Source organism: Pelodiscus sinensis, chromosome 26, assembly GCF_052426305.1.
Source record: "Pelodiscus sinensis isolate ZL-2025 chromosome 26, ASM5242630v1, whole genome shotgun sequence".
In the NCBI taxonomy this organism is placed as follows: Eukaryota; Metazoa; Chordata; order Testudines; family Trionychidae; genus Pelodiscus; species Pelodiscus sinensis.
This window is the reverse complement of record NC_143077.1, coordinates 13,458,720-13,476,060: the sequence shown is the minus strand read 5'-3', so window position 1 is coordinate 13,476,060 and position 17,341 is coordinate 13,458,720. Positions and strand designations below refer to the sequence as shown.

The window sequence follows — 17,341 nt, the reverse complement described above, 5'->3', positions numbered from 1 at the left end:
AGGAACTCACATATGGACTTGACCACTGGGCCGTATTACCCTGAGTAGAAGGGATTCACATATGGACTTGACCACAGGGCCGTATTACCTTGAGCAGAAGGGACTCGCATATGGATTTGGGCCCGTGGGCCATAATACCCAGCGTAGAGGATCTCTATGGCCTAGTGCCATCGGGCCAGAAGACCCTGACCAGAGGGTTGTGGGTACAGACTGAGGCTGATGAGCTCTCTGGTAAACTGGGTGATGCTTAAGTCACCAGTGGAAGCAGACGAGGCTCAGGGGGCCTCTCGACAGGGTGGAGATAGAGGAAGGAACTGGTGGGTTAAGGGAGGAGTAGGGGCACTTGGTGAGCTGGGAGAGGGGGTGCAGAAAGCAATGTGACACCAAACCGCCTTGGGAAGCAAACTCCCCCTCCTGGTTTAACAGAGAGCCAGCATTTTCCCAGCTACTTTATTGCCAGCAGCGGAGCGAGCCACATCAGCTGTGTGCTGGGGGCTCTTTTGGGCTGCCCGGTAGCCAGGCTGCCGTCGAGGGGGACAGACTTCCATGTACCGCCCTCCCCGCTATGCACAGGCTGTTCCCTTTACCACACCTCCCCCACACCTCAATTTCCCCTCCCCTCCCCCTTGATTGAAGAGCTATAGTCCCACCTTCCTCCCCGAGTGGCTGCTTGAACTGTCACTTGAGGACTTAGTGCCCAGAGGACGGAGTGTTGATCCGCTCCAGACCAGGGCCAGCGCCTGGCAAGGCGGGGGGACGGTATCAAGTAGGTCTCCGGCCAGTGTCTCTGCTAGGGTGAAATCCACACGGACCTGCCAAGCAACGTCCCAGTCTGTGTTCTCCCCCAGGCCTGGCGCCCCCGTGGGCGGGGCTCGGATGGTGAGGGGAACTGGGGTCACTCCAGGATTGGGTAGCTGGCATCCGTGGTCACCCCGCAGTTGTTGTCCTGCATGGACATGAGGATGTAGCCGTCGTTCCCCCAGTAGGTGGACCAGGAGTTCTTCACCAGCCAGTACAGCTCCCCCTGGAGCACGCCGTAGCCGACCGCCAGGACCGCGTGGTCCAAGTCGCTTGTCTTGTTACCTGGGGAGGGGAGTTTGGAATAAATGTCAGCAGAGGTCACTGCACCATTAACAGGCACATTAGTTGTACCAGCAATGCCTGGCTTCTCAACCACCCATCTCCCAGCACGGTGTGGCCGTGGGTACGTGGGGTCATCCCCACAATGACACTGAGACACCGGGTTTAAATAACGAGCCCAACATCACCTAGCAAATGAACAGCAGAGCTGAGACTGGAAACCGGGAGTCCTGGCTTCCCCTACCCGGCCCTGCTTCTAGTGCGTCTCTTGAGCCAGCGTGACCCTAGTCTTGGGACACCGCTGCCTGCGCCCTGCAGGTCTGATCTGAGCTGTGGCCCCAGGGCTCAGATGCTATTCTGCAGCCTGGTACTAAATTGGAAGCAGGCAGCAAACCAGCTGGGCTTTATTCCAGGTGCCCCTTTTAGATACTAAACCTGGGTTCCCTCCCCCGCAGCTCAGTACCGCCCTGCCTTGGTGCAACATAATCCTCCTCCAGGCCGTGAGTTCCTCCGGTTTAGTCTTCTGACAAAGCCTTTGCTCCGTCCTCCCCCCCATCTTTCTGAGCTGGCTTGTGGGCCCTGAATCCATGCAGCTGGGGAAGGAGACGTCGCTGCCCCCTAGCTTCAGACCCCTGCAAAGCACTTGTCCAGCCACACCGGCTCCGGAGAGCTGGAGGAATCCTCGTTTACCGGTGTCCCAGCATTGCTGGGTGTGACGTAGTGGGGGGTGCCTTGCTGGTTGCTATGCTGGGCAGTGGGTTGTGAGTGACCTCCACTGGCTGCTGGCTGCAGCATGGCCCAGCAGGGCAGGGGATGAGTCATTATGCAAGGGGGCTTCGAAACTCATCAGACAGGTATCTCCCAGGGAGCGGAACAATGGGAAGAAGGGGAGTGGAGCCCTGGCTGGGGGCAGGGCTGGAAGTGAGTGAGTTTAGTTTCTGTCTGGGAGCATGGAGGAGACAGCCTAGGGAAAGGGGCTGGAATTTAGGGGCCCAGTCTCCCCCATCTCAAGGGGGGCTGAGGCATCCTAGGCCTGCCCTGTAACCAGATGACTTCTGTGCTGTGCTGTATTCTGGAGAAGCAATAAACACCCTCTATTCTACTGGCTGGTGGAGTCTGTTCGTGCCATTACGGGGGTGCAGGAGATGGGAAAACCCCAATGCGGCGTCACACTGGGTACCGGGTGGAGCCAACCCGAGCCATCCCGGGAGACGCTCGGCCGCGAACAGCCGTACTCACCGCACTTGGGCTCGTAGTAGACGCCGCTGGAGTAGAAGGAGAAGGACCGGTGGGAGGCGTCGATGCTGATGGCCACTGGGCCGTTCTTGTAGATGGCGGCTTTCAGGGCCGTGACGTTCCCCGAGGTGACATTGACGTAGCCTTGCACCTTGGCCACCAGCTCAGACGTGTTGTAGTGACACAAGCCGTTCTGCAAGGCAAAGCCCGGAGCTGGCACCGCGGCACGCGGACACAGGGGACCGCAGCCGCTCTGCGTGCGCCAGCGAGGCCCACGCCCCCAGGAGCAGGGAGCCGCAGCTGGGCAGACACATGTGTGCTCGCCCACGGACGCCCCCAGGGTCAAAGGGAGCCAGAAGCATCTCTGGCAGTGGGCATGTCCAGTCTACAATGAATCTTTCTAGGACCCCGCTCAGCGATGTGCCCAGATGCCTTCCCCCTACACTCCCTGTAGGCAGAGGAGTCTTGCCCGCTCTTGCACAGGGAAACTGAGGCACAGAGAGAGGAACGTGACTCAGCAGGCTGGGAGTTGAGCCCAGGTATTCCGAGTCCCTGGCTAGCGTATTACCGAGGCCACGCAGCTGCGACGGGGACCAGCAAGGGCACGTTGTCAGCAGCCCCTGCCGCTTGCCCAGATGTATCTTGTCACTGGCTCTAAGTGGGGTTGCTGGAGCAGCCCCATGGGATAGGGCCCCAAACCCCTAGAGATCTCGGCCCCGCTGGAGGCAGAAGTCCCCCTTCATGGCAACCGCTTGGCAGGCTGCATGTCCTGCTTCTGGCTCACTGGCCCGGGGCGCGCACGCTGCGGAGGCTCTGCGGGGTCAGAGCTGCCGTGCCGAGGGATTTGCTCCACCAGCCCGTCCTGCGGCCGAGCCAGAGGGCGCCGGGCTCACCTGGCCTTTGTACGGCCCATAGGAATCGGAGGTGGCAATGCCACCGTGCTTCTTGATCCACTCGTACGCGCTCGCCTCCTCGCCGCCGTCGCAGCCGTAGTTCCCGAAGCCCCAGGAGCAGTCGACCAGGACTTGCTGGGACAGTGAGGTCAGCACGCCGGTCTGGGGAGACAGGGCACCAGGACCTCAGCTGCAAAGCCGCAGCCAGGAGGCAGGCTCGGGAGCTAGCCACCTAGCGGGGCTGATCCCAGCTCCTCCACTTCCACCACCCGTCAGTCTTGAGCCCCGGCTGCGCCACCTGCGGCCACGCAGGGGGGAGTCGCTGCCCCAGCCTGGGTCGTCCTCATCCAGCGCAAAGGCTGTTCCCAGCCCTCCAGCAGCCGTAGCGACCCCCTCGATCCAGGGGCTGTCCGGCGGCCTTCGGGCAGGGCTCTGGTAGCTGCAGAGGGCTCCTGTGCTCACGAGCCGAGCGCCAGGGAGGATGCCGGATGGGCTGCCCGTGACTCGTGGGCTTGCAGCTCGTCTCCTGGTCGGGAGGCGGCCGGGCTCTCACCTTGAGGAACAGGGCACCTTCCATCGTGCCGGTGACAGCAAAGGTCCAGCAGGAGCCGCACACGGCCTGGTCCTTCACTGGGGTCACGGCGCCTGGGGAGGGAGGGAGCCGGGGTCAGGGACTGAGCCCCATTGGCGGGTGCCTCCAGGAGCACTGATCTTCCGGGCTCCCTCCCTGCCTGGCTCGCCCCCTCGCAGCCCAAGAGCTACCCGCATTCCAGTGCAGGAGACAGAAGTTGTAGGTGCATCCCTGGCTGCTGGTAGCCCCTGCTCCCCAGCTGGGCTGCCTGGCTGGGCTCTGGCCTGAGTTCTCTCTGGGTTGGGGTGGGAGGTACAGCGCTTGCACCCGGCAATGGGCGCTTTTCAGTGCCTCCCAGCAAGCTCTGTGGCAACGAAGGGGATGCCCAGGAAGGCCGCGCAGGCCACGTAGGCGACAACCCGCAGACCTTCTGACTCTGTGCCAATTGCAGCAGCTGGTGCATAGCAGTGATCCTCTGCATCTCACCAGGACCTTCCCCACGGGGCGCGCCACGCGCCAACAAGCAGCCGTGAATTGGGTCTCGTGAATTAACACCAGCTCACTTAACAGATGGGGAAACTGAGGCAGGACCTCCGTGGCATGCCCATGGTCGCACGGGATGTCTGCGATAGTCAGGAGCAGGAGCCAGGCCTGAGGGAGCCACAAACCCCTCCCCCGCATAAGGATCTAGAATTGGCATTTAAGTCTCGTGTGTGTTAGTGGACCAGGTAGCTCCTCGCCAGGTCTGTTCAGCTCCTGGGGCTGCAGCTGGGGGGCAGCTCTACCTCAGTGTCCTTTGTTCCCCATTCACCTCTCCCTGGGGCATCAGTCTGGTGCCAGCCCCAGGCCTGCCTGCCCAGACAGCTCTGGATTACAGGGCTGCCAACAGCTGCAGCTGATGCCCACAGAAGCCCCCGGGGTTTTCCTTAGGAGCCTCTGATTTTTGGAAACCCAACACACAACCCATCAGGTGGGGCTGTCAACAGCATCGGGCACCTTCAGCTGCCCCGACGTCCACAGCAGCGGTGGGAGGGGGGGCGTTCAGCTCCCAGGACATACGGACCCATAAGGTCCCACGTTGGGCACCCAAAAACAGAACCATCCAAATGCTCAAGAATTCAGTGGTCAATGGGGCCCCGGTGCCAGCGCGGTGGGGAAAGGGAGGCAGGAGGAAACGCTCCCTTTGGATGGCACCTTCCCCCCAGGGGCCCTGCAACTCACCATACAGCCGCCAGTCCAGGAACTCAGGCAGGATGAGGCCAGCGTACAACTCCGTGGGGAAGGGCTGCCCGTTGCTGGGAGCCCCGCTCTTGAGCCGCCCCCGCAGCACGGCCATCTCCTCCGGGGTGCGGTCGGCCAGGTGGTTCAGCGCCAGCTTGTAGGGCAGGTTGGCCCGATTCTTGGAGTGGACGTACCTGGGCGGGGAGGGAGGCCATGAAGATGGAGAGCCGAGCTCTGGGTTTTGGGCACTGCTCTGCCCCCCTGGCACAGGGCGCTGCTGCCATGGGGCAGGGTACGTGGCACAGCCCTCCCGCCCTGGCGAAGGAATCCCCACACACTGCACGTCCCGGATTAGCCCTGGGAGTGCTGGTGTAGCCTCGGGCGGCAGCCAGCTTCGGGGGATGCACAGAGGCTGGGCCCGGGGAGGAGCCAGGGGAACGGGGCAATGCCAGCCTGAAAGATGAGCCAGCCCCAGGGAGCGCTGAGCGAGCTAGCGCCAGGGACAGGAAGTGGCACTTGCTGGCCTCCAGGGGTCTGTCTAGACTACGCGGCCCCGTCAACGGAGCCATGTAGATGAGTTTACTAGACACAGGAAAACGAAATGTTGATTTAAATAATCGCTGCTTCATTTACATCAAAATGGCCGCCGTGCTGTGCCGATCAGCTGTTTGGCGGCACAGCGGGGCAGTGTGGACGCCCCACGGTCGACAAGGGAAGCCTTTGTCGACTGCTCCGTTATGCCTCGTGAAATGAGGTTTTCCGGAGCGGTCGACAAAGGCTTCCCTTGTCGACCGTGGCGCATCCAGACTGCCCCGCTGTGCCACCAAACAGCTGATCGGCACGGCGCAGCGGCCATTTTGATGTAAATGAAGCGGCGATTATTTAAATCGACGCTTCATTTTCCTATGTCTGGTAAACTCATCTACAAGGCTCCGTCGACAGAGCCGCGTAGTCTAGACAGATCCCAGGGTACCGCCCGTGCAGGACACTGTGCGGCATTAAAGTCTCTCGTGTTTTAGGCTCAGGGAGTCCCTCGCCAGGCTAAAAAAGGCCCCAGCTTGGGGGTCATTCGTTCCCCATTAATCCCTCCCTGGGCCAGCCTGCTCGGATCTAGCTAGAGGAGAGCCAGCTTGGTGATGTCCCCGCGAGCAGCCATCACGCCCCCCCTCCCCACCTGTAGACGTGCGGGAGAAGCCTTGGACGCTGTTCGCCAGCTGCTAGCTAGAGTCCTCTGCTAGGCCGGGGCTGGTGGGGCCGGTGGGCCTCATTCGGCCCCCATGAAGAGGCCACCTTCCGCCAAGTCTGAGGCCAGCTCAGGAAGGCTGGTTCCATAAGCAGCCATGGGAAAGTCTCTTCCTAGCTCCCCGGGGAACCCTCCGGACTCCCTCCGCCGGCAGGTTCTGTTCCCTTCAGCGCACGATGCTCCAGCTCCCTCCTGCACCGTGACCCGGAGCCCCGGGTGCCCCGTACCTCATGTTGTGCGTGAAGGTGTGCTTCCTGTGCTCCAGCTCCTGCTCGCTGCGGTACGTCTTCCCGAACCTCTTCCGGTAGTGGTGGAACACCTGGTGGGACCGGTCCTCCCGCTTCCCCACAAAGTCCTGCATGGGGTTGGCCAGGATCCAGCGCTCGGCTTCCCGCCCCGGGAGCTCCTCGCAGGACGTGGTTCCTAGGGCCCAAGCACAGGCAGCCGTCACCCCAGGGCTCCCCCCACCCGGTTTGGAGCAACCCTGCCCCTTCCCTGTCAGTGACTGCCCCAATGCCAGGCAGGGGGATACGCCAGAATGTATTCTCCCGCCACCCAGCTGCACGGGGTTGGGGTTTTGCTGCTGCTGCTGCTGCTGCTGCTGCTGCTGCTGCTGCTGCTGCCTGGGACATTTCTCTTTGGACTTGCAGCTCAGCCCAGCAGCAGGCCCCCAAGGCTAGTGCCCCGTTCGCTGCTTAGGGCCCAGGGGAGGGACAATGCCCCCGCTGCCAGTGACGATTAGATTCTTCCCACCTCCGGGAGCTGGGACATCGCCTCCTCTCCCCTGCCGGTCCTGTCACCGCCCCGGGCTGGGACTCAGTGTCTCCCCCCGCTAGGGGTGCCAGATGGTTTAACCAAAAATACACACCCTCCCCCACCCCCCAAAAAAAAACCACTGGGGAAAAAATTCTGTTGAGAAAAAAAAAGGACCCAGAGAGTTATTAAGCATAAAAAAATAAAAAAAACCAGCATGGCCCCTTTAAGAAAGGCCTTTGAGGCTTTTTGGCCCCAGCAGTCCGCTGGCAGCCATCTGCCCTCTTGTCTTCCTGCTCCAGCCCAGACAACTCCCCTGCGGAACCCGTTAAGCACCCAGGATTTTCACCTCCTGTCTGGGAAAAAATAAGAAAGTACTGGACATTTTAGGTGTCCGGTATTTTCTGAATTTTTTTACCAGACAGGAGGTGAAAATACCGGACTGTCCGGGTCAATACAGGACACCTGGCAACCCTACCCCCTGCCCCTCCTGGGCCTGCCCGACCTCCCCTTGCGGGCACGTCCTTGGGGTGGTTCGATGCCAAGAGGAGGCAGTGGCATGGACACCTGGCACGGGATCTTGGCCCTTCCGGGTACCGAGGGCCACACGATGCCAGCAGGGGTCACCCAGCACCGGGCTGCCTTGTGGAGAGGCTCAGATCTGCTGCGAATCTCCTCCCCCCGAGCTGGTTTAGCTGCTGCGTCCCCAGCCAGCGGCCCCATTGGAGAGCGGGCCACGGTCCCATTTGGCGCTGATGTTTCGACAGCCTGTGGGGCGGAGTGGCCCTTGCTCAACGCCCGTGGGAGCCGGAGCTGGAGAGGCGGCTCGTGTCCCTGCCTCTCCCCGGAGTGCCTCTGCCGTTGCTGCTTCTGGGCACGTCCTGCATTGACACCCGGATCACCCCCGGCAAGAGGGTGGAGGGCACCACCCGCCACCTCCCCTCTGCCCTGAGCACAGCGCCCCAGCCACCGCAGGTCTTCCAAGAGCAACCTGAAGGGAGCAAGACAGGTCCTGGCTCCGCTGCAGGCAGCCTGGGGTGGGCCAGATCCTCGCACTGGGCCTTGGCTCCAAATCCTCTGCTCAGACCCCTTCCTCCCCCCTTCGCCTGCCTTGTCTACGTCACCTTCAGGGCCGGGTCTCGGGCAGCCCCCCGCTCGCAGGGGAGTGCTGCTGGAATTTAGAGAAGGGGCCCCGCCTTACCGTTGGTGGGGAGGTTGAAGACGGATGCAGGGTAGCTGAGGGCGAAGCCGCTGTAGTCAATTTCGTACTTGTCGTAGTGGGAGCCCAGCAGGCTGTTGAAGCCCCGCATCTCGTAGCGGACGGGCGTCCAGCCGCAGCTGGCGTTGGTCACCCACAGGGTGTAGATGTTCTTCTTCTTGCCCCAGTCGGACACGTCCTGCCACACGGAGCAGTACTGCCCTCTGTAGTACTCCTCCCGCAGGAACTGGGGGGGCAAGGCGGGGAGCCGGCGTGAGGCCCCGTCACTTTCCCGCGTCCTGCTGCTGAGACTGACCCTCGCTGTCCCGGGGCAGCGCTGCCCACGGCATCTCAGTCCTGCCCCCGGGCAGCTGGCGTTAGGCCGGCCCTGAGGAGAGGCTGCCCGGCTGTGGGGCGAGGCACCTGCTGAGCCCCAGCTCGTCTCCCTTGAAATACGTCTCCCTGCCTCACCCCTGGAGATGGCTCCTGGGCACAGGGACCGTCTCTTTTCCGTGTCCGTCCAGTGCCTAACCCACTGGGTGCCTGGCCCCTGCCTGGAGCTCCTAGGTCAGCTGCTGCCAGCCTGCAGAATCAATCATGTCTCTAGACCAGTGTTTCTCAACCAGCGGTACGAGTATCCTTAGGGGGACTCGAGAGAAGCCTGGGGGGGGGTACGTCAACACAACTGAAATTTGGAGAAAACTGAATGTTGATGTTACGTTTCACAGCACTTTATTGTTTTTGTACTTTTGACACCCAAAAATGTCATTGCCCACCCGGCTACGATGAACTTGTGTAAACAAATGTGTTGCAACGATAGAAAAAAAATTGTGTATGTCTGAAAAGTGTAGGTACTGGGGGTACTTATAATTTTTTTTAAAAGGTACTTTATAAAAAAAAGGTTGAGAAACACTGTTCTAGCCTCCCCTCCCCCCCCAGCGCATGCCCTCCCCCAGCATCCTTCATTCCTGGAGCTGGACACGCTTCGGCCACCATCAGAAAAGTCCTGACTCCAGTGATCCCCGTGGCAATGCCCCTCCCCCCCTTCCAACCCAGCTGTCTCCCATTCTCATGGGCTCCACAGCCAGCCCCCACGTCCCCTCTGGCCGGCTGGCAGCGATTGTGTGTGGGTGGCCCTAGTCTGGAGTGCTGCAAAGGCTAGCAGGGGGCACCGTGTCAGCTGGTCTCCGTGCCACCGGGAAATCCCCACCGTTTGCAAACCAGGAGATCTCTTCCTGCCCGCCCCAGGGTCTGAGACAAGCCGAGTCCTTTCCTTCTGGAGCGGCAGCCCAGGCACAAAGATCCTGTCCCGATGGCCCCTCAGGGCTGCAGGGGGGGGTCTTATGTTCTTATGTGGCGTAGGCGCGTGCCTTCCTGCAGCGCCCAGGGCACCCATCTGGGGCTCAGGAGCCCACTGTGCCGAGCGCTGCACCGGGCGCATCACAAGGCCATGCTCAAAAAACTCCCCGGGTGAAGTGTGAGCTCGTGTCTTCCCGGAGCCCCGTTCCCCAGGGCACTGCGCTATGCAAGCGGCCGCGTGGCAGTGCGGGCCCGCCGAACGCCCGGGCCTTTTAACCAGCCATTGCCAAATTGTCGCCCGGGCAAGTCAGATCCAGGCCACGTGAACACGACTCTGCCCAGAGCCCTCGGTGGGGCTCTCCTGGTAGCAGGCAGCTGAGTCGCCGCACGGCTCATCCAAGCAGCCCTGCCACCTCGTCAGAGGGCAGACGAGAGGTGACACATTTCCCCGGGCTGGGAAGGGAGAGATTTGGTGCCCCGTGCCCAGGCTCGCCTCCTTCCGCAGGGTCTGGCTGGCCAGGCAACCCCCTGCCCTAATTGGGGTTTTCCATTCTGACGCTGCTCACAAAACCACGCTGGACTCTGTGGTTTCTTGTGCTATTTTTGTGCCGCTTAGACACGGGGCTTCCCCAGCGGGCATGGGACTGGTCCGTCCAGCTCTTTCGCTCACCTCCTCGCAGCGGGGCATGGAGAGGAGCGAGCAGAGGGTAAAACATGCCCCCAGTCTCTACCTGGGATACTCCTGGGGACAGTCGGCTGGGGCTAGAGCAGCCCTGTGGCTGCTCTCGAGTAGGGATGTAAAATCCCCTTTAATTGGTTTGCCACTTAAACATGATGTTTAACCGAGTTAAGGGCGGGCAGGGGGCTGCTCCAACCTGGCTGAGCTGGAGCGGGTCCCCCACCACCGCAGGCAGGGGCCGATCCAGCCCAGTCGGAGCAGCCCCTGCTTGCGAGGTGCCCGGGTTTGCCACAGGCAGGGTGAGGCTTCCTGGTTAACTGGTTAACCCCTCCCATCCCCACTCTGAACTACTCCGAGTATTGGGACCGAGAAGGGGAGCGCTGTAGCCCCCTCCCTGCTGCACTGCCCAGGGGGATCTGGGAGGCTACACAGGACGTATGCATGAATCTTCCCAGGCCAGGCGAGGCCAGGAAGCCGGTGCCCTGCCCTGTGGACTTGAGCAAGGAGACAGACTTGGCATTTCCCGACGGCGGCATGCAGGGCCTGGGCAGGCTGGTTGTCAGGAGCTGCACAGACTGGAGCTCAGAACCGTCTTAAAGGTTCTCCCAGCTCCACGGAACCCCTTTGGCTCCGGCCTGGCTAAGCTGAGGTCAACCTGGCCCAGGGCCTGACGTCCTGCGCTCCTTCCCCCTCCTGCCCAGGCCCCGGCGGGAGGGCTCACCTTGAAGCCGTTCGTGTCGGGAAAGACTGTCTGCAGCGTGACAGGGCTCTCCTTCGTGCCGTTCAGCTGGAAGCACTTCACGACGTTCACCTCCGTCTCGGTAGTCTCCGGCGTGATCTTATAGTTGGTACCGTACGGCTCCACCGACCCCAGCTGGTAAGTTATCACCTGCCCTGCAGGGTAGGAAGGGGAAATAGAGCAGCGGAGGTCCTCAGCCCACCCGGGCTCCCTGCTGCTCTGCACCACAGGCCTGGTGGGGGGGAAGGCCGAGCCAGGCCTGGCCTGTGGCGTGACAATAGGAAATGTCACTTGAGCCCTGCGCTTCCACGGCAGCTGGGTTTGTGTCGCCCTCCGTACGTGACGTCCCAATTGCTGCCGGCTGCGGCAAAGCCGCCGCGTCGCCCGAGGCCAGTGCAGAGCCTGCCAGGAGGGGACTCTGCCTCGTCCCACTCTGCATCCGTCCATGGCTCTGAGCTCTGCGGTGGCAGCCCCTCATCCCCAGCCGCGGCTCGGTAGCCTAAAGGCACTAAGTCTGGTGGGGCAAGTGGCTGAGTGTTTCCTGGGGCCGCCGGGCTCTCCACTCCCAGGTGAAGTCGTGGGGAGCGCAGCGCTATCAGGATCGGGCCCTCGGCCTGGCGCCAGGAAACGCATGGTCCGTTGGCAGCAGTGCTCAGCCTTCGACTTTTCCTCCTATGGCCGCAGCCCCTGAGCGAACCCAGTGAGCGCCGCGCGAGGTGGCACCGAAGACTTGGCGTGCGACGGGCGCTGCCTGACCCGCCCATGGGCGCCTCCTGCTCTACCGACCCACAGGAGACTCACTCTCATCATGCAACATCCTCCCTGCAAGCGTCTGGAGGGCAACTTACCATCGTAGTACTGGATCCGGCTGCTATTTCCCGTCTTGTTGTACCAGGCTTCAAAGGGCTCCTCGATTTCAGCGTAGGGCAGGCTGATCACCCCTGCAGGACACCAATCCGTGTCATTTCACTTGGGGTTCGTCTAGATTACATGGCTCCGTCGACGGAGCCATGTAGATTTGTTTGTTCAGCAAAGGGAAATGAAGCCGCGATTTAAATAATCGCAGCTTCATTTAAATTTAAACAGCTGCCCCGCTCTGCCGATCAGCTGTTTGTCAGCAGATCGGGGCAGACTGGACGCACCCCTGTCGACATGAAAGCCCTTTATTGACCTCCCCGGTAAACCTCATCCTACGAGGCATAATGGGGAGGTCGATAAAAGGCTTTCAGGTCGGCGCGGGAGCGTCCAGACTAGCGCGCTGAGCCAACAAACAGCTGATCAGCTGTTTGTCAGCTCAGCGCGGCAGCCATGTAAATTTAAATGAAGCTGCGATTAGGCTGGCACTGGGCCTTGCACATGGGCGACATGCACATGACATAAGACTCCCCCCACGGGCGTTTCCTTGGGCGTCTCGTGGCTGCTCGGGCCGGGGCGGTTGTGAGCGCGTGGAGGGCCAGGCCCTGGCGCTGGGGGGATAATCGAAGGAAGCAAGACAGTCGTGTGCGGCTGTGTGGCGAGGAGGGTTTGGGCAGGCGACGTGCGGCAGAGCAACTGGCCCAGCCACTGTGCCGTTCTGGGACGATGCTGCGGACGCTCTTCAGAGGCGACCTTCTGCCTCGACTCTCCAACAATAAGTTGCATTCCTTGGCTGGTCAGTGGCACCGCAGTGCACTGGGCACTGGCCACGCAGCCAGGAAAGCACAGTCCCTGCCACAGAGCGGCCAGGGTGAGACCAGCCAGACAGGAAGCCTGCAGGGGAGGGCCGAGAGCCCAGGGCCTCAGTGTATTTAGCTTCTGCTTGTCCATTGGACGTTAGGAGTCAGTGCCTCCGAGGAGCCGGCTCCTGCTGCACTGGGTGCCAAGCTCTGGGTGTTAACAGAGCTGGGAGGGGAGGGAGTTACTGGCTCCAGCTTTCCCTTGGGATTTTTTTTTTCCGGGAAGGGCAGATCCCATGGGAGGCCTCACTTAACCTGAGCAGCAACTCGCCCTACGCAGCCTTGCACAATGCACCGGGCTCTCGCGTGGCTCTCGTGGGTGGGGCAGAGGCTGGGGTGCTGCTCGGTGCCAGTCCGTCCGGATGGCACCGAGCTTTGTGCCGGGGAGACAGGCAGAGCAGGCACTGGAGAACCCCCACCTAGGGCCCATCCCAGCTCCTGGCTCAGGGGAGGGGACATCAGTCTGGTTTGTTCAGCTGTCCGTGCAGGGCTGGGTTTTGCATTTGCCCCACGCCCAGCTCTCCCACTCACTTTGGAACCTGGATGTAGCTCGGTAGCTCTTATACACATGTGTGCATGTGTGCACACGCATGTGCACACGCACACGCACATGCACACACACACGTGCTGCCCATCCGGCCCAGGGGGAACATTACCTTTGACATGGTAGATATCTCCAAATTCAGGGGTTTTGCTTAAATGCTTGCAGCCTTTTCCTGAAAGAAAAGAAACACAGAGTTACCGCCCTGTCGCTGGCCTGCTCTCGTAGCCAAGACGTTCTGCCTGTTGGTAGGAGGACTCCCGTTACCCCCGGGGGCCAGGTTCAGACCCTGGGCAGGGCCGTGTAATGCGCTGGTCTTCAGGGGCGTCGCACGCGCAGACCACAGCTCCCGGCTTTCTGGGCGTGCACCGAGCTCTCGCTCCCCCGGAGGGTGACGAGCCAACAGACCCTGGGCGCTGTCCTGGAACGGGGGGAGCATCCTTAATCCAGGCCCTGGGCTGCACGAGTGAGGAACGTCACGGAGCTGGCTGGGCTGCCCGCACGCCACGGGTCTCAGGGCTCGGTCTCCCCAAGCCTGGGGCCAGAGGGCGGGAGGGGATGGCCCCAGCACGCTGCCCCTGGTGCTTGCCCCCTGCAGCTGTGTCGAGCCTGGGCACCTCGCCCGGGACCACAGCCAGGAGGCACCAGCAGCTGGCAGGGCCCATGTCCTTGTGGGAGGCACCGCCAGTCACGTGGAGTCCAGGGGAGAAGGGGCGACAAGGGGCAGCAACGCTAACCCCTGCCATGGGTTGGCTGGGTCTAAACCATCCAGGGAAGGTGCTTCCACGGCCTCCCTGCGGGCCTGGTCCAGTGTCCCGCCCACTGTGGCAAGAGAGGACCGCTGCTCCCCCCCGACATCTCCTCGTGGACCATTGAAACGTGGCCCGTGTGCCCACCCGGCTGCATCCCACCCCTTTGCTGCTCGCCTGCAGAGCCCGGCCTGTTTCGCTGCATGGCTGGGACAAGGCAGCTTTGGCCGAGATTTCCAAAGGGGGGGGCCTGATGCCAGGCACCTCAAGCTACCCTTGGGCAGCTATGTAAAGGGCCTGGGTCTCAGAAGGGGACGTTCCCACTGGGCGGCACTGTGCTGCATGTGGGGGAGGGCGGGGAAAGTGGTCCCGTGGCTTACGCCGTGGCGCTGGGCTTGCATGGGTGTGGCAGCGCGCAGGCTCCGATCGTCACCGACACATCACAGGCTTCCCTGGGGACGTGGGTGTGCAGGCAGCTTCTCTGCTCCCCAAGAAGCCAGCTGGGGCTTAGTCATCGGCTGCAGGTGAAGCCAGCACGCCCTGGCTTTTCCCTGTGTCAGCATCTTTCTTCTGGGGGGACAGTTCTTTAACTCCAGCAGCTCCCCTGTGCAGAGCAGGTCGTGGCCCCCCACAGCAGGCTGGAGCCACTGGGAAAGGCAGCTGGCACGTGGCAGAGGGAGACGGTGGCCTATGGCCCTACGTGCGTCTCAGGTAAGAGCAGGGCCTAAGGGCTAGCACGACCTGCAGGGCCCATGCCGCTGCTAGAGACTGCAAAGCCCAAACAAGGGGACTGCGTTTCCCACAATGCCCCTCTCTGGCAGTGACACTGAGTGGGGGGAGCAGGTGGCTCTGGGCCAGTTCTGGACAAAGGACATGGCCGGGGTCAGATCTCTGCACCCCTGAACGATCCCCTGCCCCTCAGCCAGGGAGCGTGGTAGAAATGTCACTGCGGCCAGTTCCAGGCTGCAGCCTCAGCATCAGGGCATGTGCCTCCGGGAAGGGGACAGCAGCCCGTGCCCAGAGAGAGCCTGGCAGGCACGTTTGCTTTTAGGTTATAAAAGCAAGAATCCTGCATTCTCCCTGGAGCCCCGGGGAAGTTCCTGCAGTCCCAGCTCCCATGCCTAGATCTGCCCCTACCCAGCCGCCCCCACCTGCAGCGTTCCCCCAGCTCCAGCGCTGCTGCACGGGATAGATAAGGCTGAGGACTATAGTGGCTGCTTCCCCAGTCTGTCACTTGCAGGAGCCCGGAGCCCCGTGTGAGACCCACCCACTCCAGCATGGCCAGCCACATTTCACTGTCAGAGCCAAGCGTCCCAGAGGCTAATTTCACTGCACCAGCCGGGTGGGAGTCTCCCAGCACTTCTCAGACCCTTGTCAGCATGGCTGGTCAGTCTCATTCTCTCCTTCAGACAAAGGAAACCGAGAACCACAAAGGGGAAGTGACTTGCCCAGGGTCACACAGGAAGCCTGTGTCGGAGCAAGGGCTAGAATCCAGTCTCGGTCCTACGCGCTAACCACGCCCCATCCTTCCTCCCAGGCAGGCGGAAGAGAGGTACCGAGGTAGGGGTAGCCCTGTTCCTGTCACCAGCCAGCCAGGTGTCCCTGCTCCCACGGGCCAGGCGCAAACGTTCCCCCTGTAATGCTGCTGCCCCACCCCCCACCCCCGAGAGACTCACCTGCAACCCAGCTGCACAGCGCGACCAGCACAGCCCCCTGGAGCACCCCCATCCTGGCAGCTCCCTGCTCTGCCTGCCCTGGGCTGCAGCCGTCCTAGCAGCAGCTCCGAGCACCACCTTTAAACCGGGCTAGCAAGAGCAGGAACTCAGGGAGCCAATGGCCACAGCCAGGCCCTGCCCAGAGGAGGGGAAGGAGCCCGAGCGTGTCTTTGCAAACTGCTCATTTGCTGCGGCCCGGAGCTGGGAAGGGAGGCTCCGGCGAAAGAGGGCGGCGTGGGGAGGTGAAATGAAAGGGCGAGAGCAAAGCCTGGGGCAGGCGGGGAGAAGAGGAAGGCAGGCCCGGCTGGGCTGGGCTGGGCTGGGCTGGGGGGGAGCAGCCGGCAGGGAGGAAGCGAGCGCTGCACGGGGAGGGGCTGCCAGGGCAGTGGGCGCGAGGGCGGCGGGTGAGTCAGAGCAAGGGCGGCAGGGCCAGATGGGGCCACATGAGGCAGCCGGGTTTTGCGAGATCTGGTTTGCTGCTCGGCTTTGCAGCCCCGTCGGGGGGGGGGCGGGGGGTGCTGCTCAGACCTAAACGGCCCGGCAGAGCTGTGTGGGCCCAGGCCTGGAACAGCAGGGGGCTGTGGAGCAGGGGCGAGGGCGGGAGGACGCCAGGGCGGGAGCCGGGGAGGCTGTGAAGCGATACCCAAATTCCCGGCATGTCCTGCAGCCCCGCGGAGCCTTTCCTGCCTCCGAGCCAAGCCCCGTGTCTCAGAGCGGGCTCACGTCGGCCGCTGGACTGAGCGGTGCGGAGCCAGCCGTGCCGCCCTAGAGCTTAGGTCAGGGGGGCCTCCCCACGCTGTCTTTTCAGCCGGCCTTGACCTGTCCCCGAAGTGCCCCCCGCCCCTCCCAACCAGACTTTCATCTGCCCCACCTCTCTTGGGCTGGGCAAAAGTGACCCGATTCACTCGAGAGGGACCACAGGAGACAACTGGACTGGACCAGAACGGGGGGCCCAGCTCCTGGGCCAAGGCCAGACCAGGCCGGCTGAGGAAGGGCCTTGGGGGGGCTGCACCCCGTGCTGAGGAGGGAGCAGAGCTCTCAGCAGAAACAGCAGCTTCCCCTCCCCCTGCCGCCCGAGCCTGCAACAAGACCCGTGTCTTGTCCCTGCCCCACAACCCCCGGAAGCCAGGCCGTGGGACTCTTAGGCCCCTGCAATGAGGAGCCAGGGGCGGGGTGGGGAGAGGCATTGCAGCCCGGAGACTAGGGTGAGGGGCATGCCCTGTGACAGGGTCGGAAAGGACACTATGAAAGAGACTTTGGGCTGCTTGGTGTTAACCAACCCGGAGGGGGAAACTGAGGCACAGTAGCACATCCAGACCGGGGGGGGGGGGGGGGTGAGTGGTCAGTTGCTCTCTTCTGATTGGGTGGACATCTGCCAATCATCGCTGTTTCTGGTCATGAGCAGGAGGGCTGTCCCTCCTTGCTCCCACCCCTCCCTGGCAATGCCAGCTGGATACCCGCTCCCCAGCAGCTCATGGCCTCTGAATGTAGCCAGGCTGCTCGGTGAACGGGCCAGCCTTCTGTCTGGGTATGAGTCGGGACCCCAGGATCAGCCCCCACCCCCCAGCTCCAGCCATGTCTCCCTTTGCCCCCTGGAAAGGCCGAGTGAGCCCTCGCTGTGCGTGCCAGGCCAGCTGTGAGTGACCATGTAGCTGCAAGCCTCTGGCACCCACAAGGCATATACCAGACCCAAACTGCAGCCCCAGGGA

The 17,341-nt window shown here is 62.3% G+C and overlaps 1 protein-coding gene across 1 annotated transcript; it reads right to left on the bottom strand.

The window, feature by feature from the left end:
• Positions 1-421: 421 nt before the first annotated feature.
• On the bottom strand, positions 422-15,885 carry LOC102458583 (digestive cysteine proteinase 2-like). Its single transcript, XM_075909138.2, has 11 exons — positions 15,594-15,885; positions 13,284-13,343; positions 11,761-11,853; positions 10,895-11,067; positions 8,199-8,442; positions 6,472-6,667; positions 5,002-5,195; positions 3,763-3,854; positions 3,210-3,371; positions 2,320-2,509; positions 422-1,083 (listed from the first exon to the last, which is right to left on the bottom strand). Exons 1-11 carry the CDS (start codon positions 15,643-15,645, stop codon positions 896-898), a joined length of 1,644 nt encoding a protein of 547 aa, XP_075765253.2. The 5' UTR covers positions 15,646-15,885; the 3' UTR covers positions 422-895.
• Between the last annotated feature and the right edge of the window lie 1,456 nt (positions 15,886-17,341).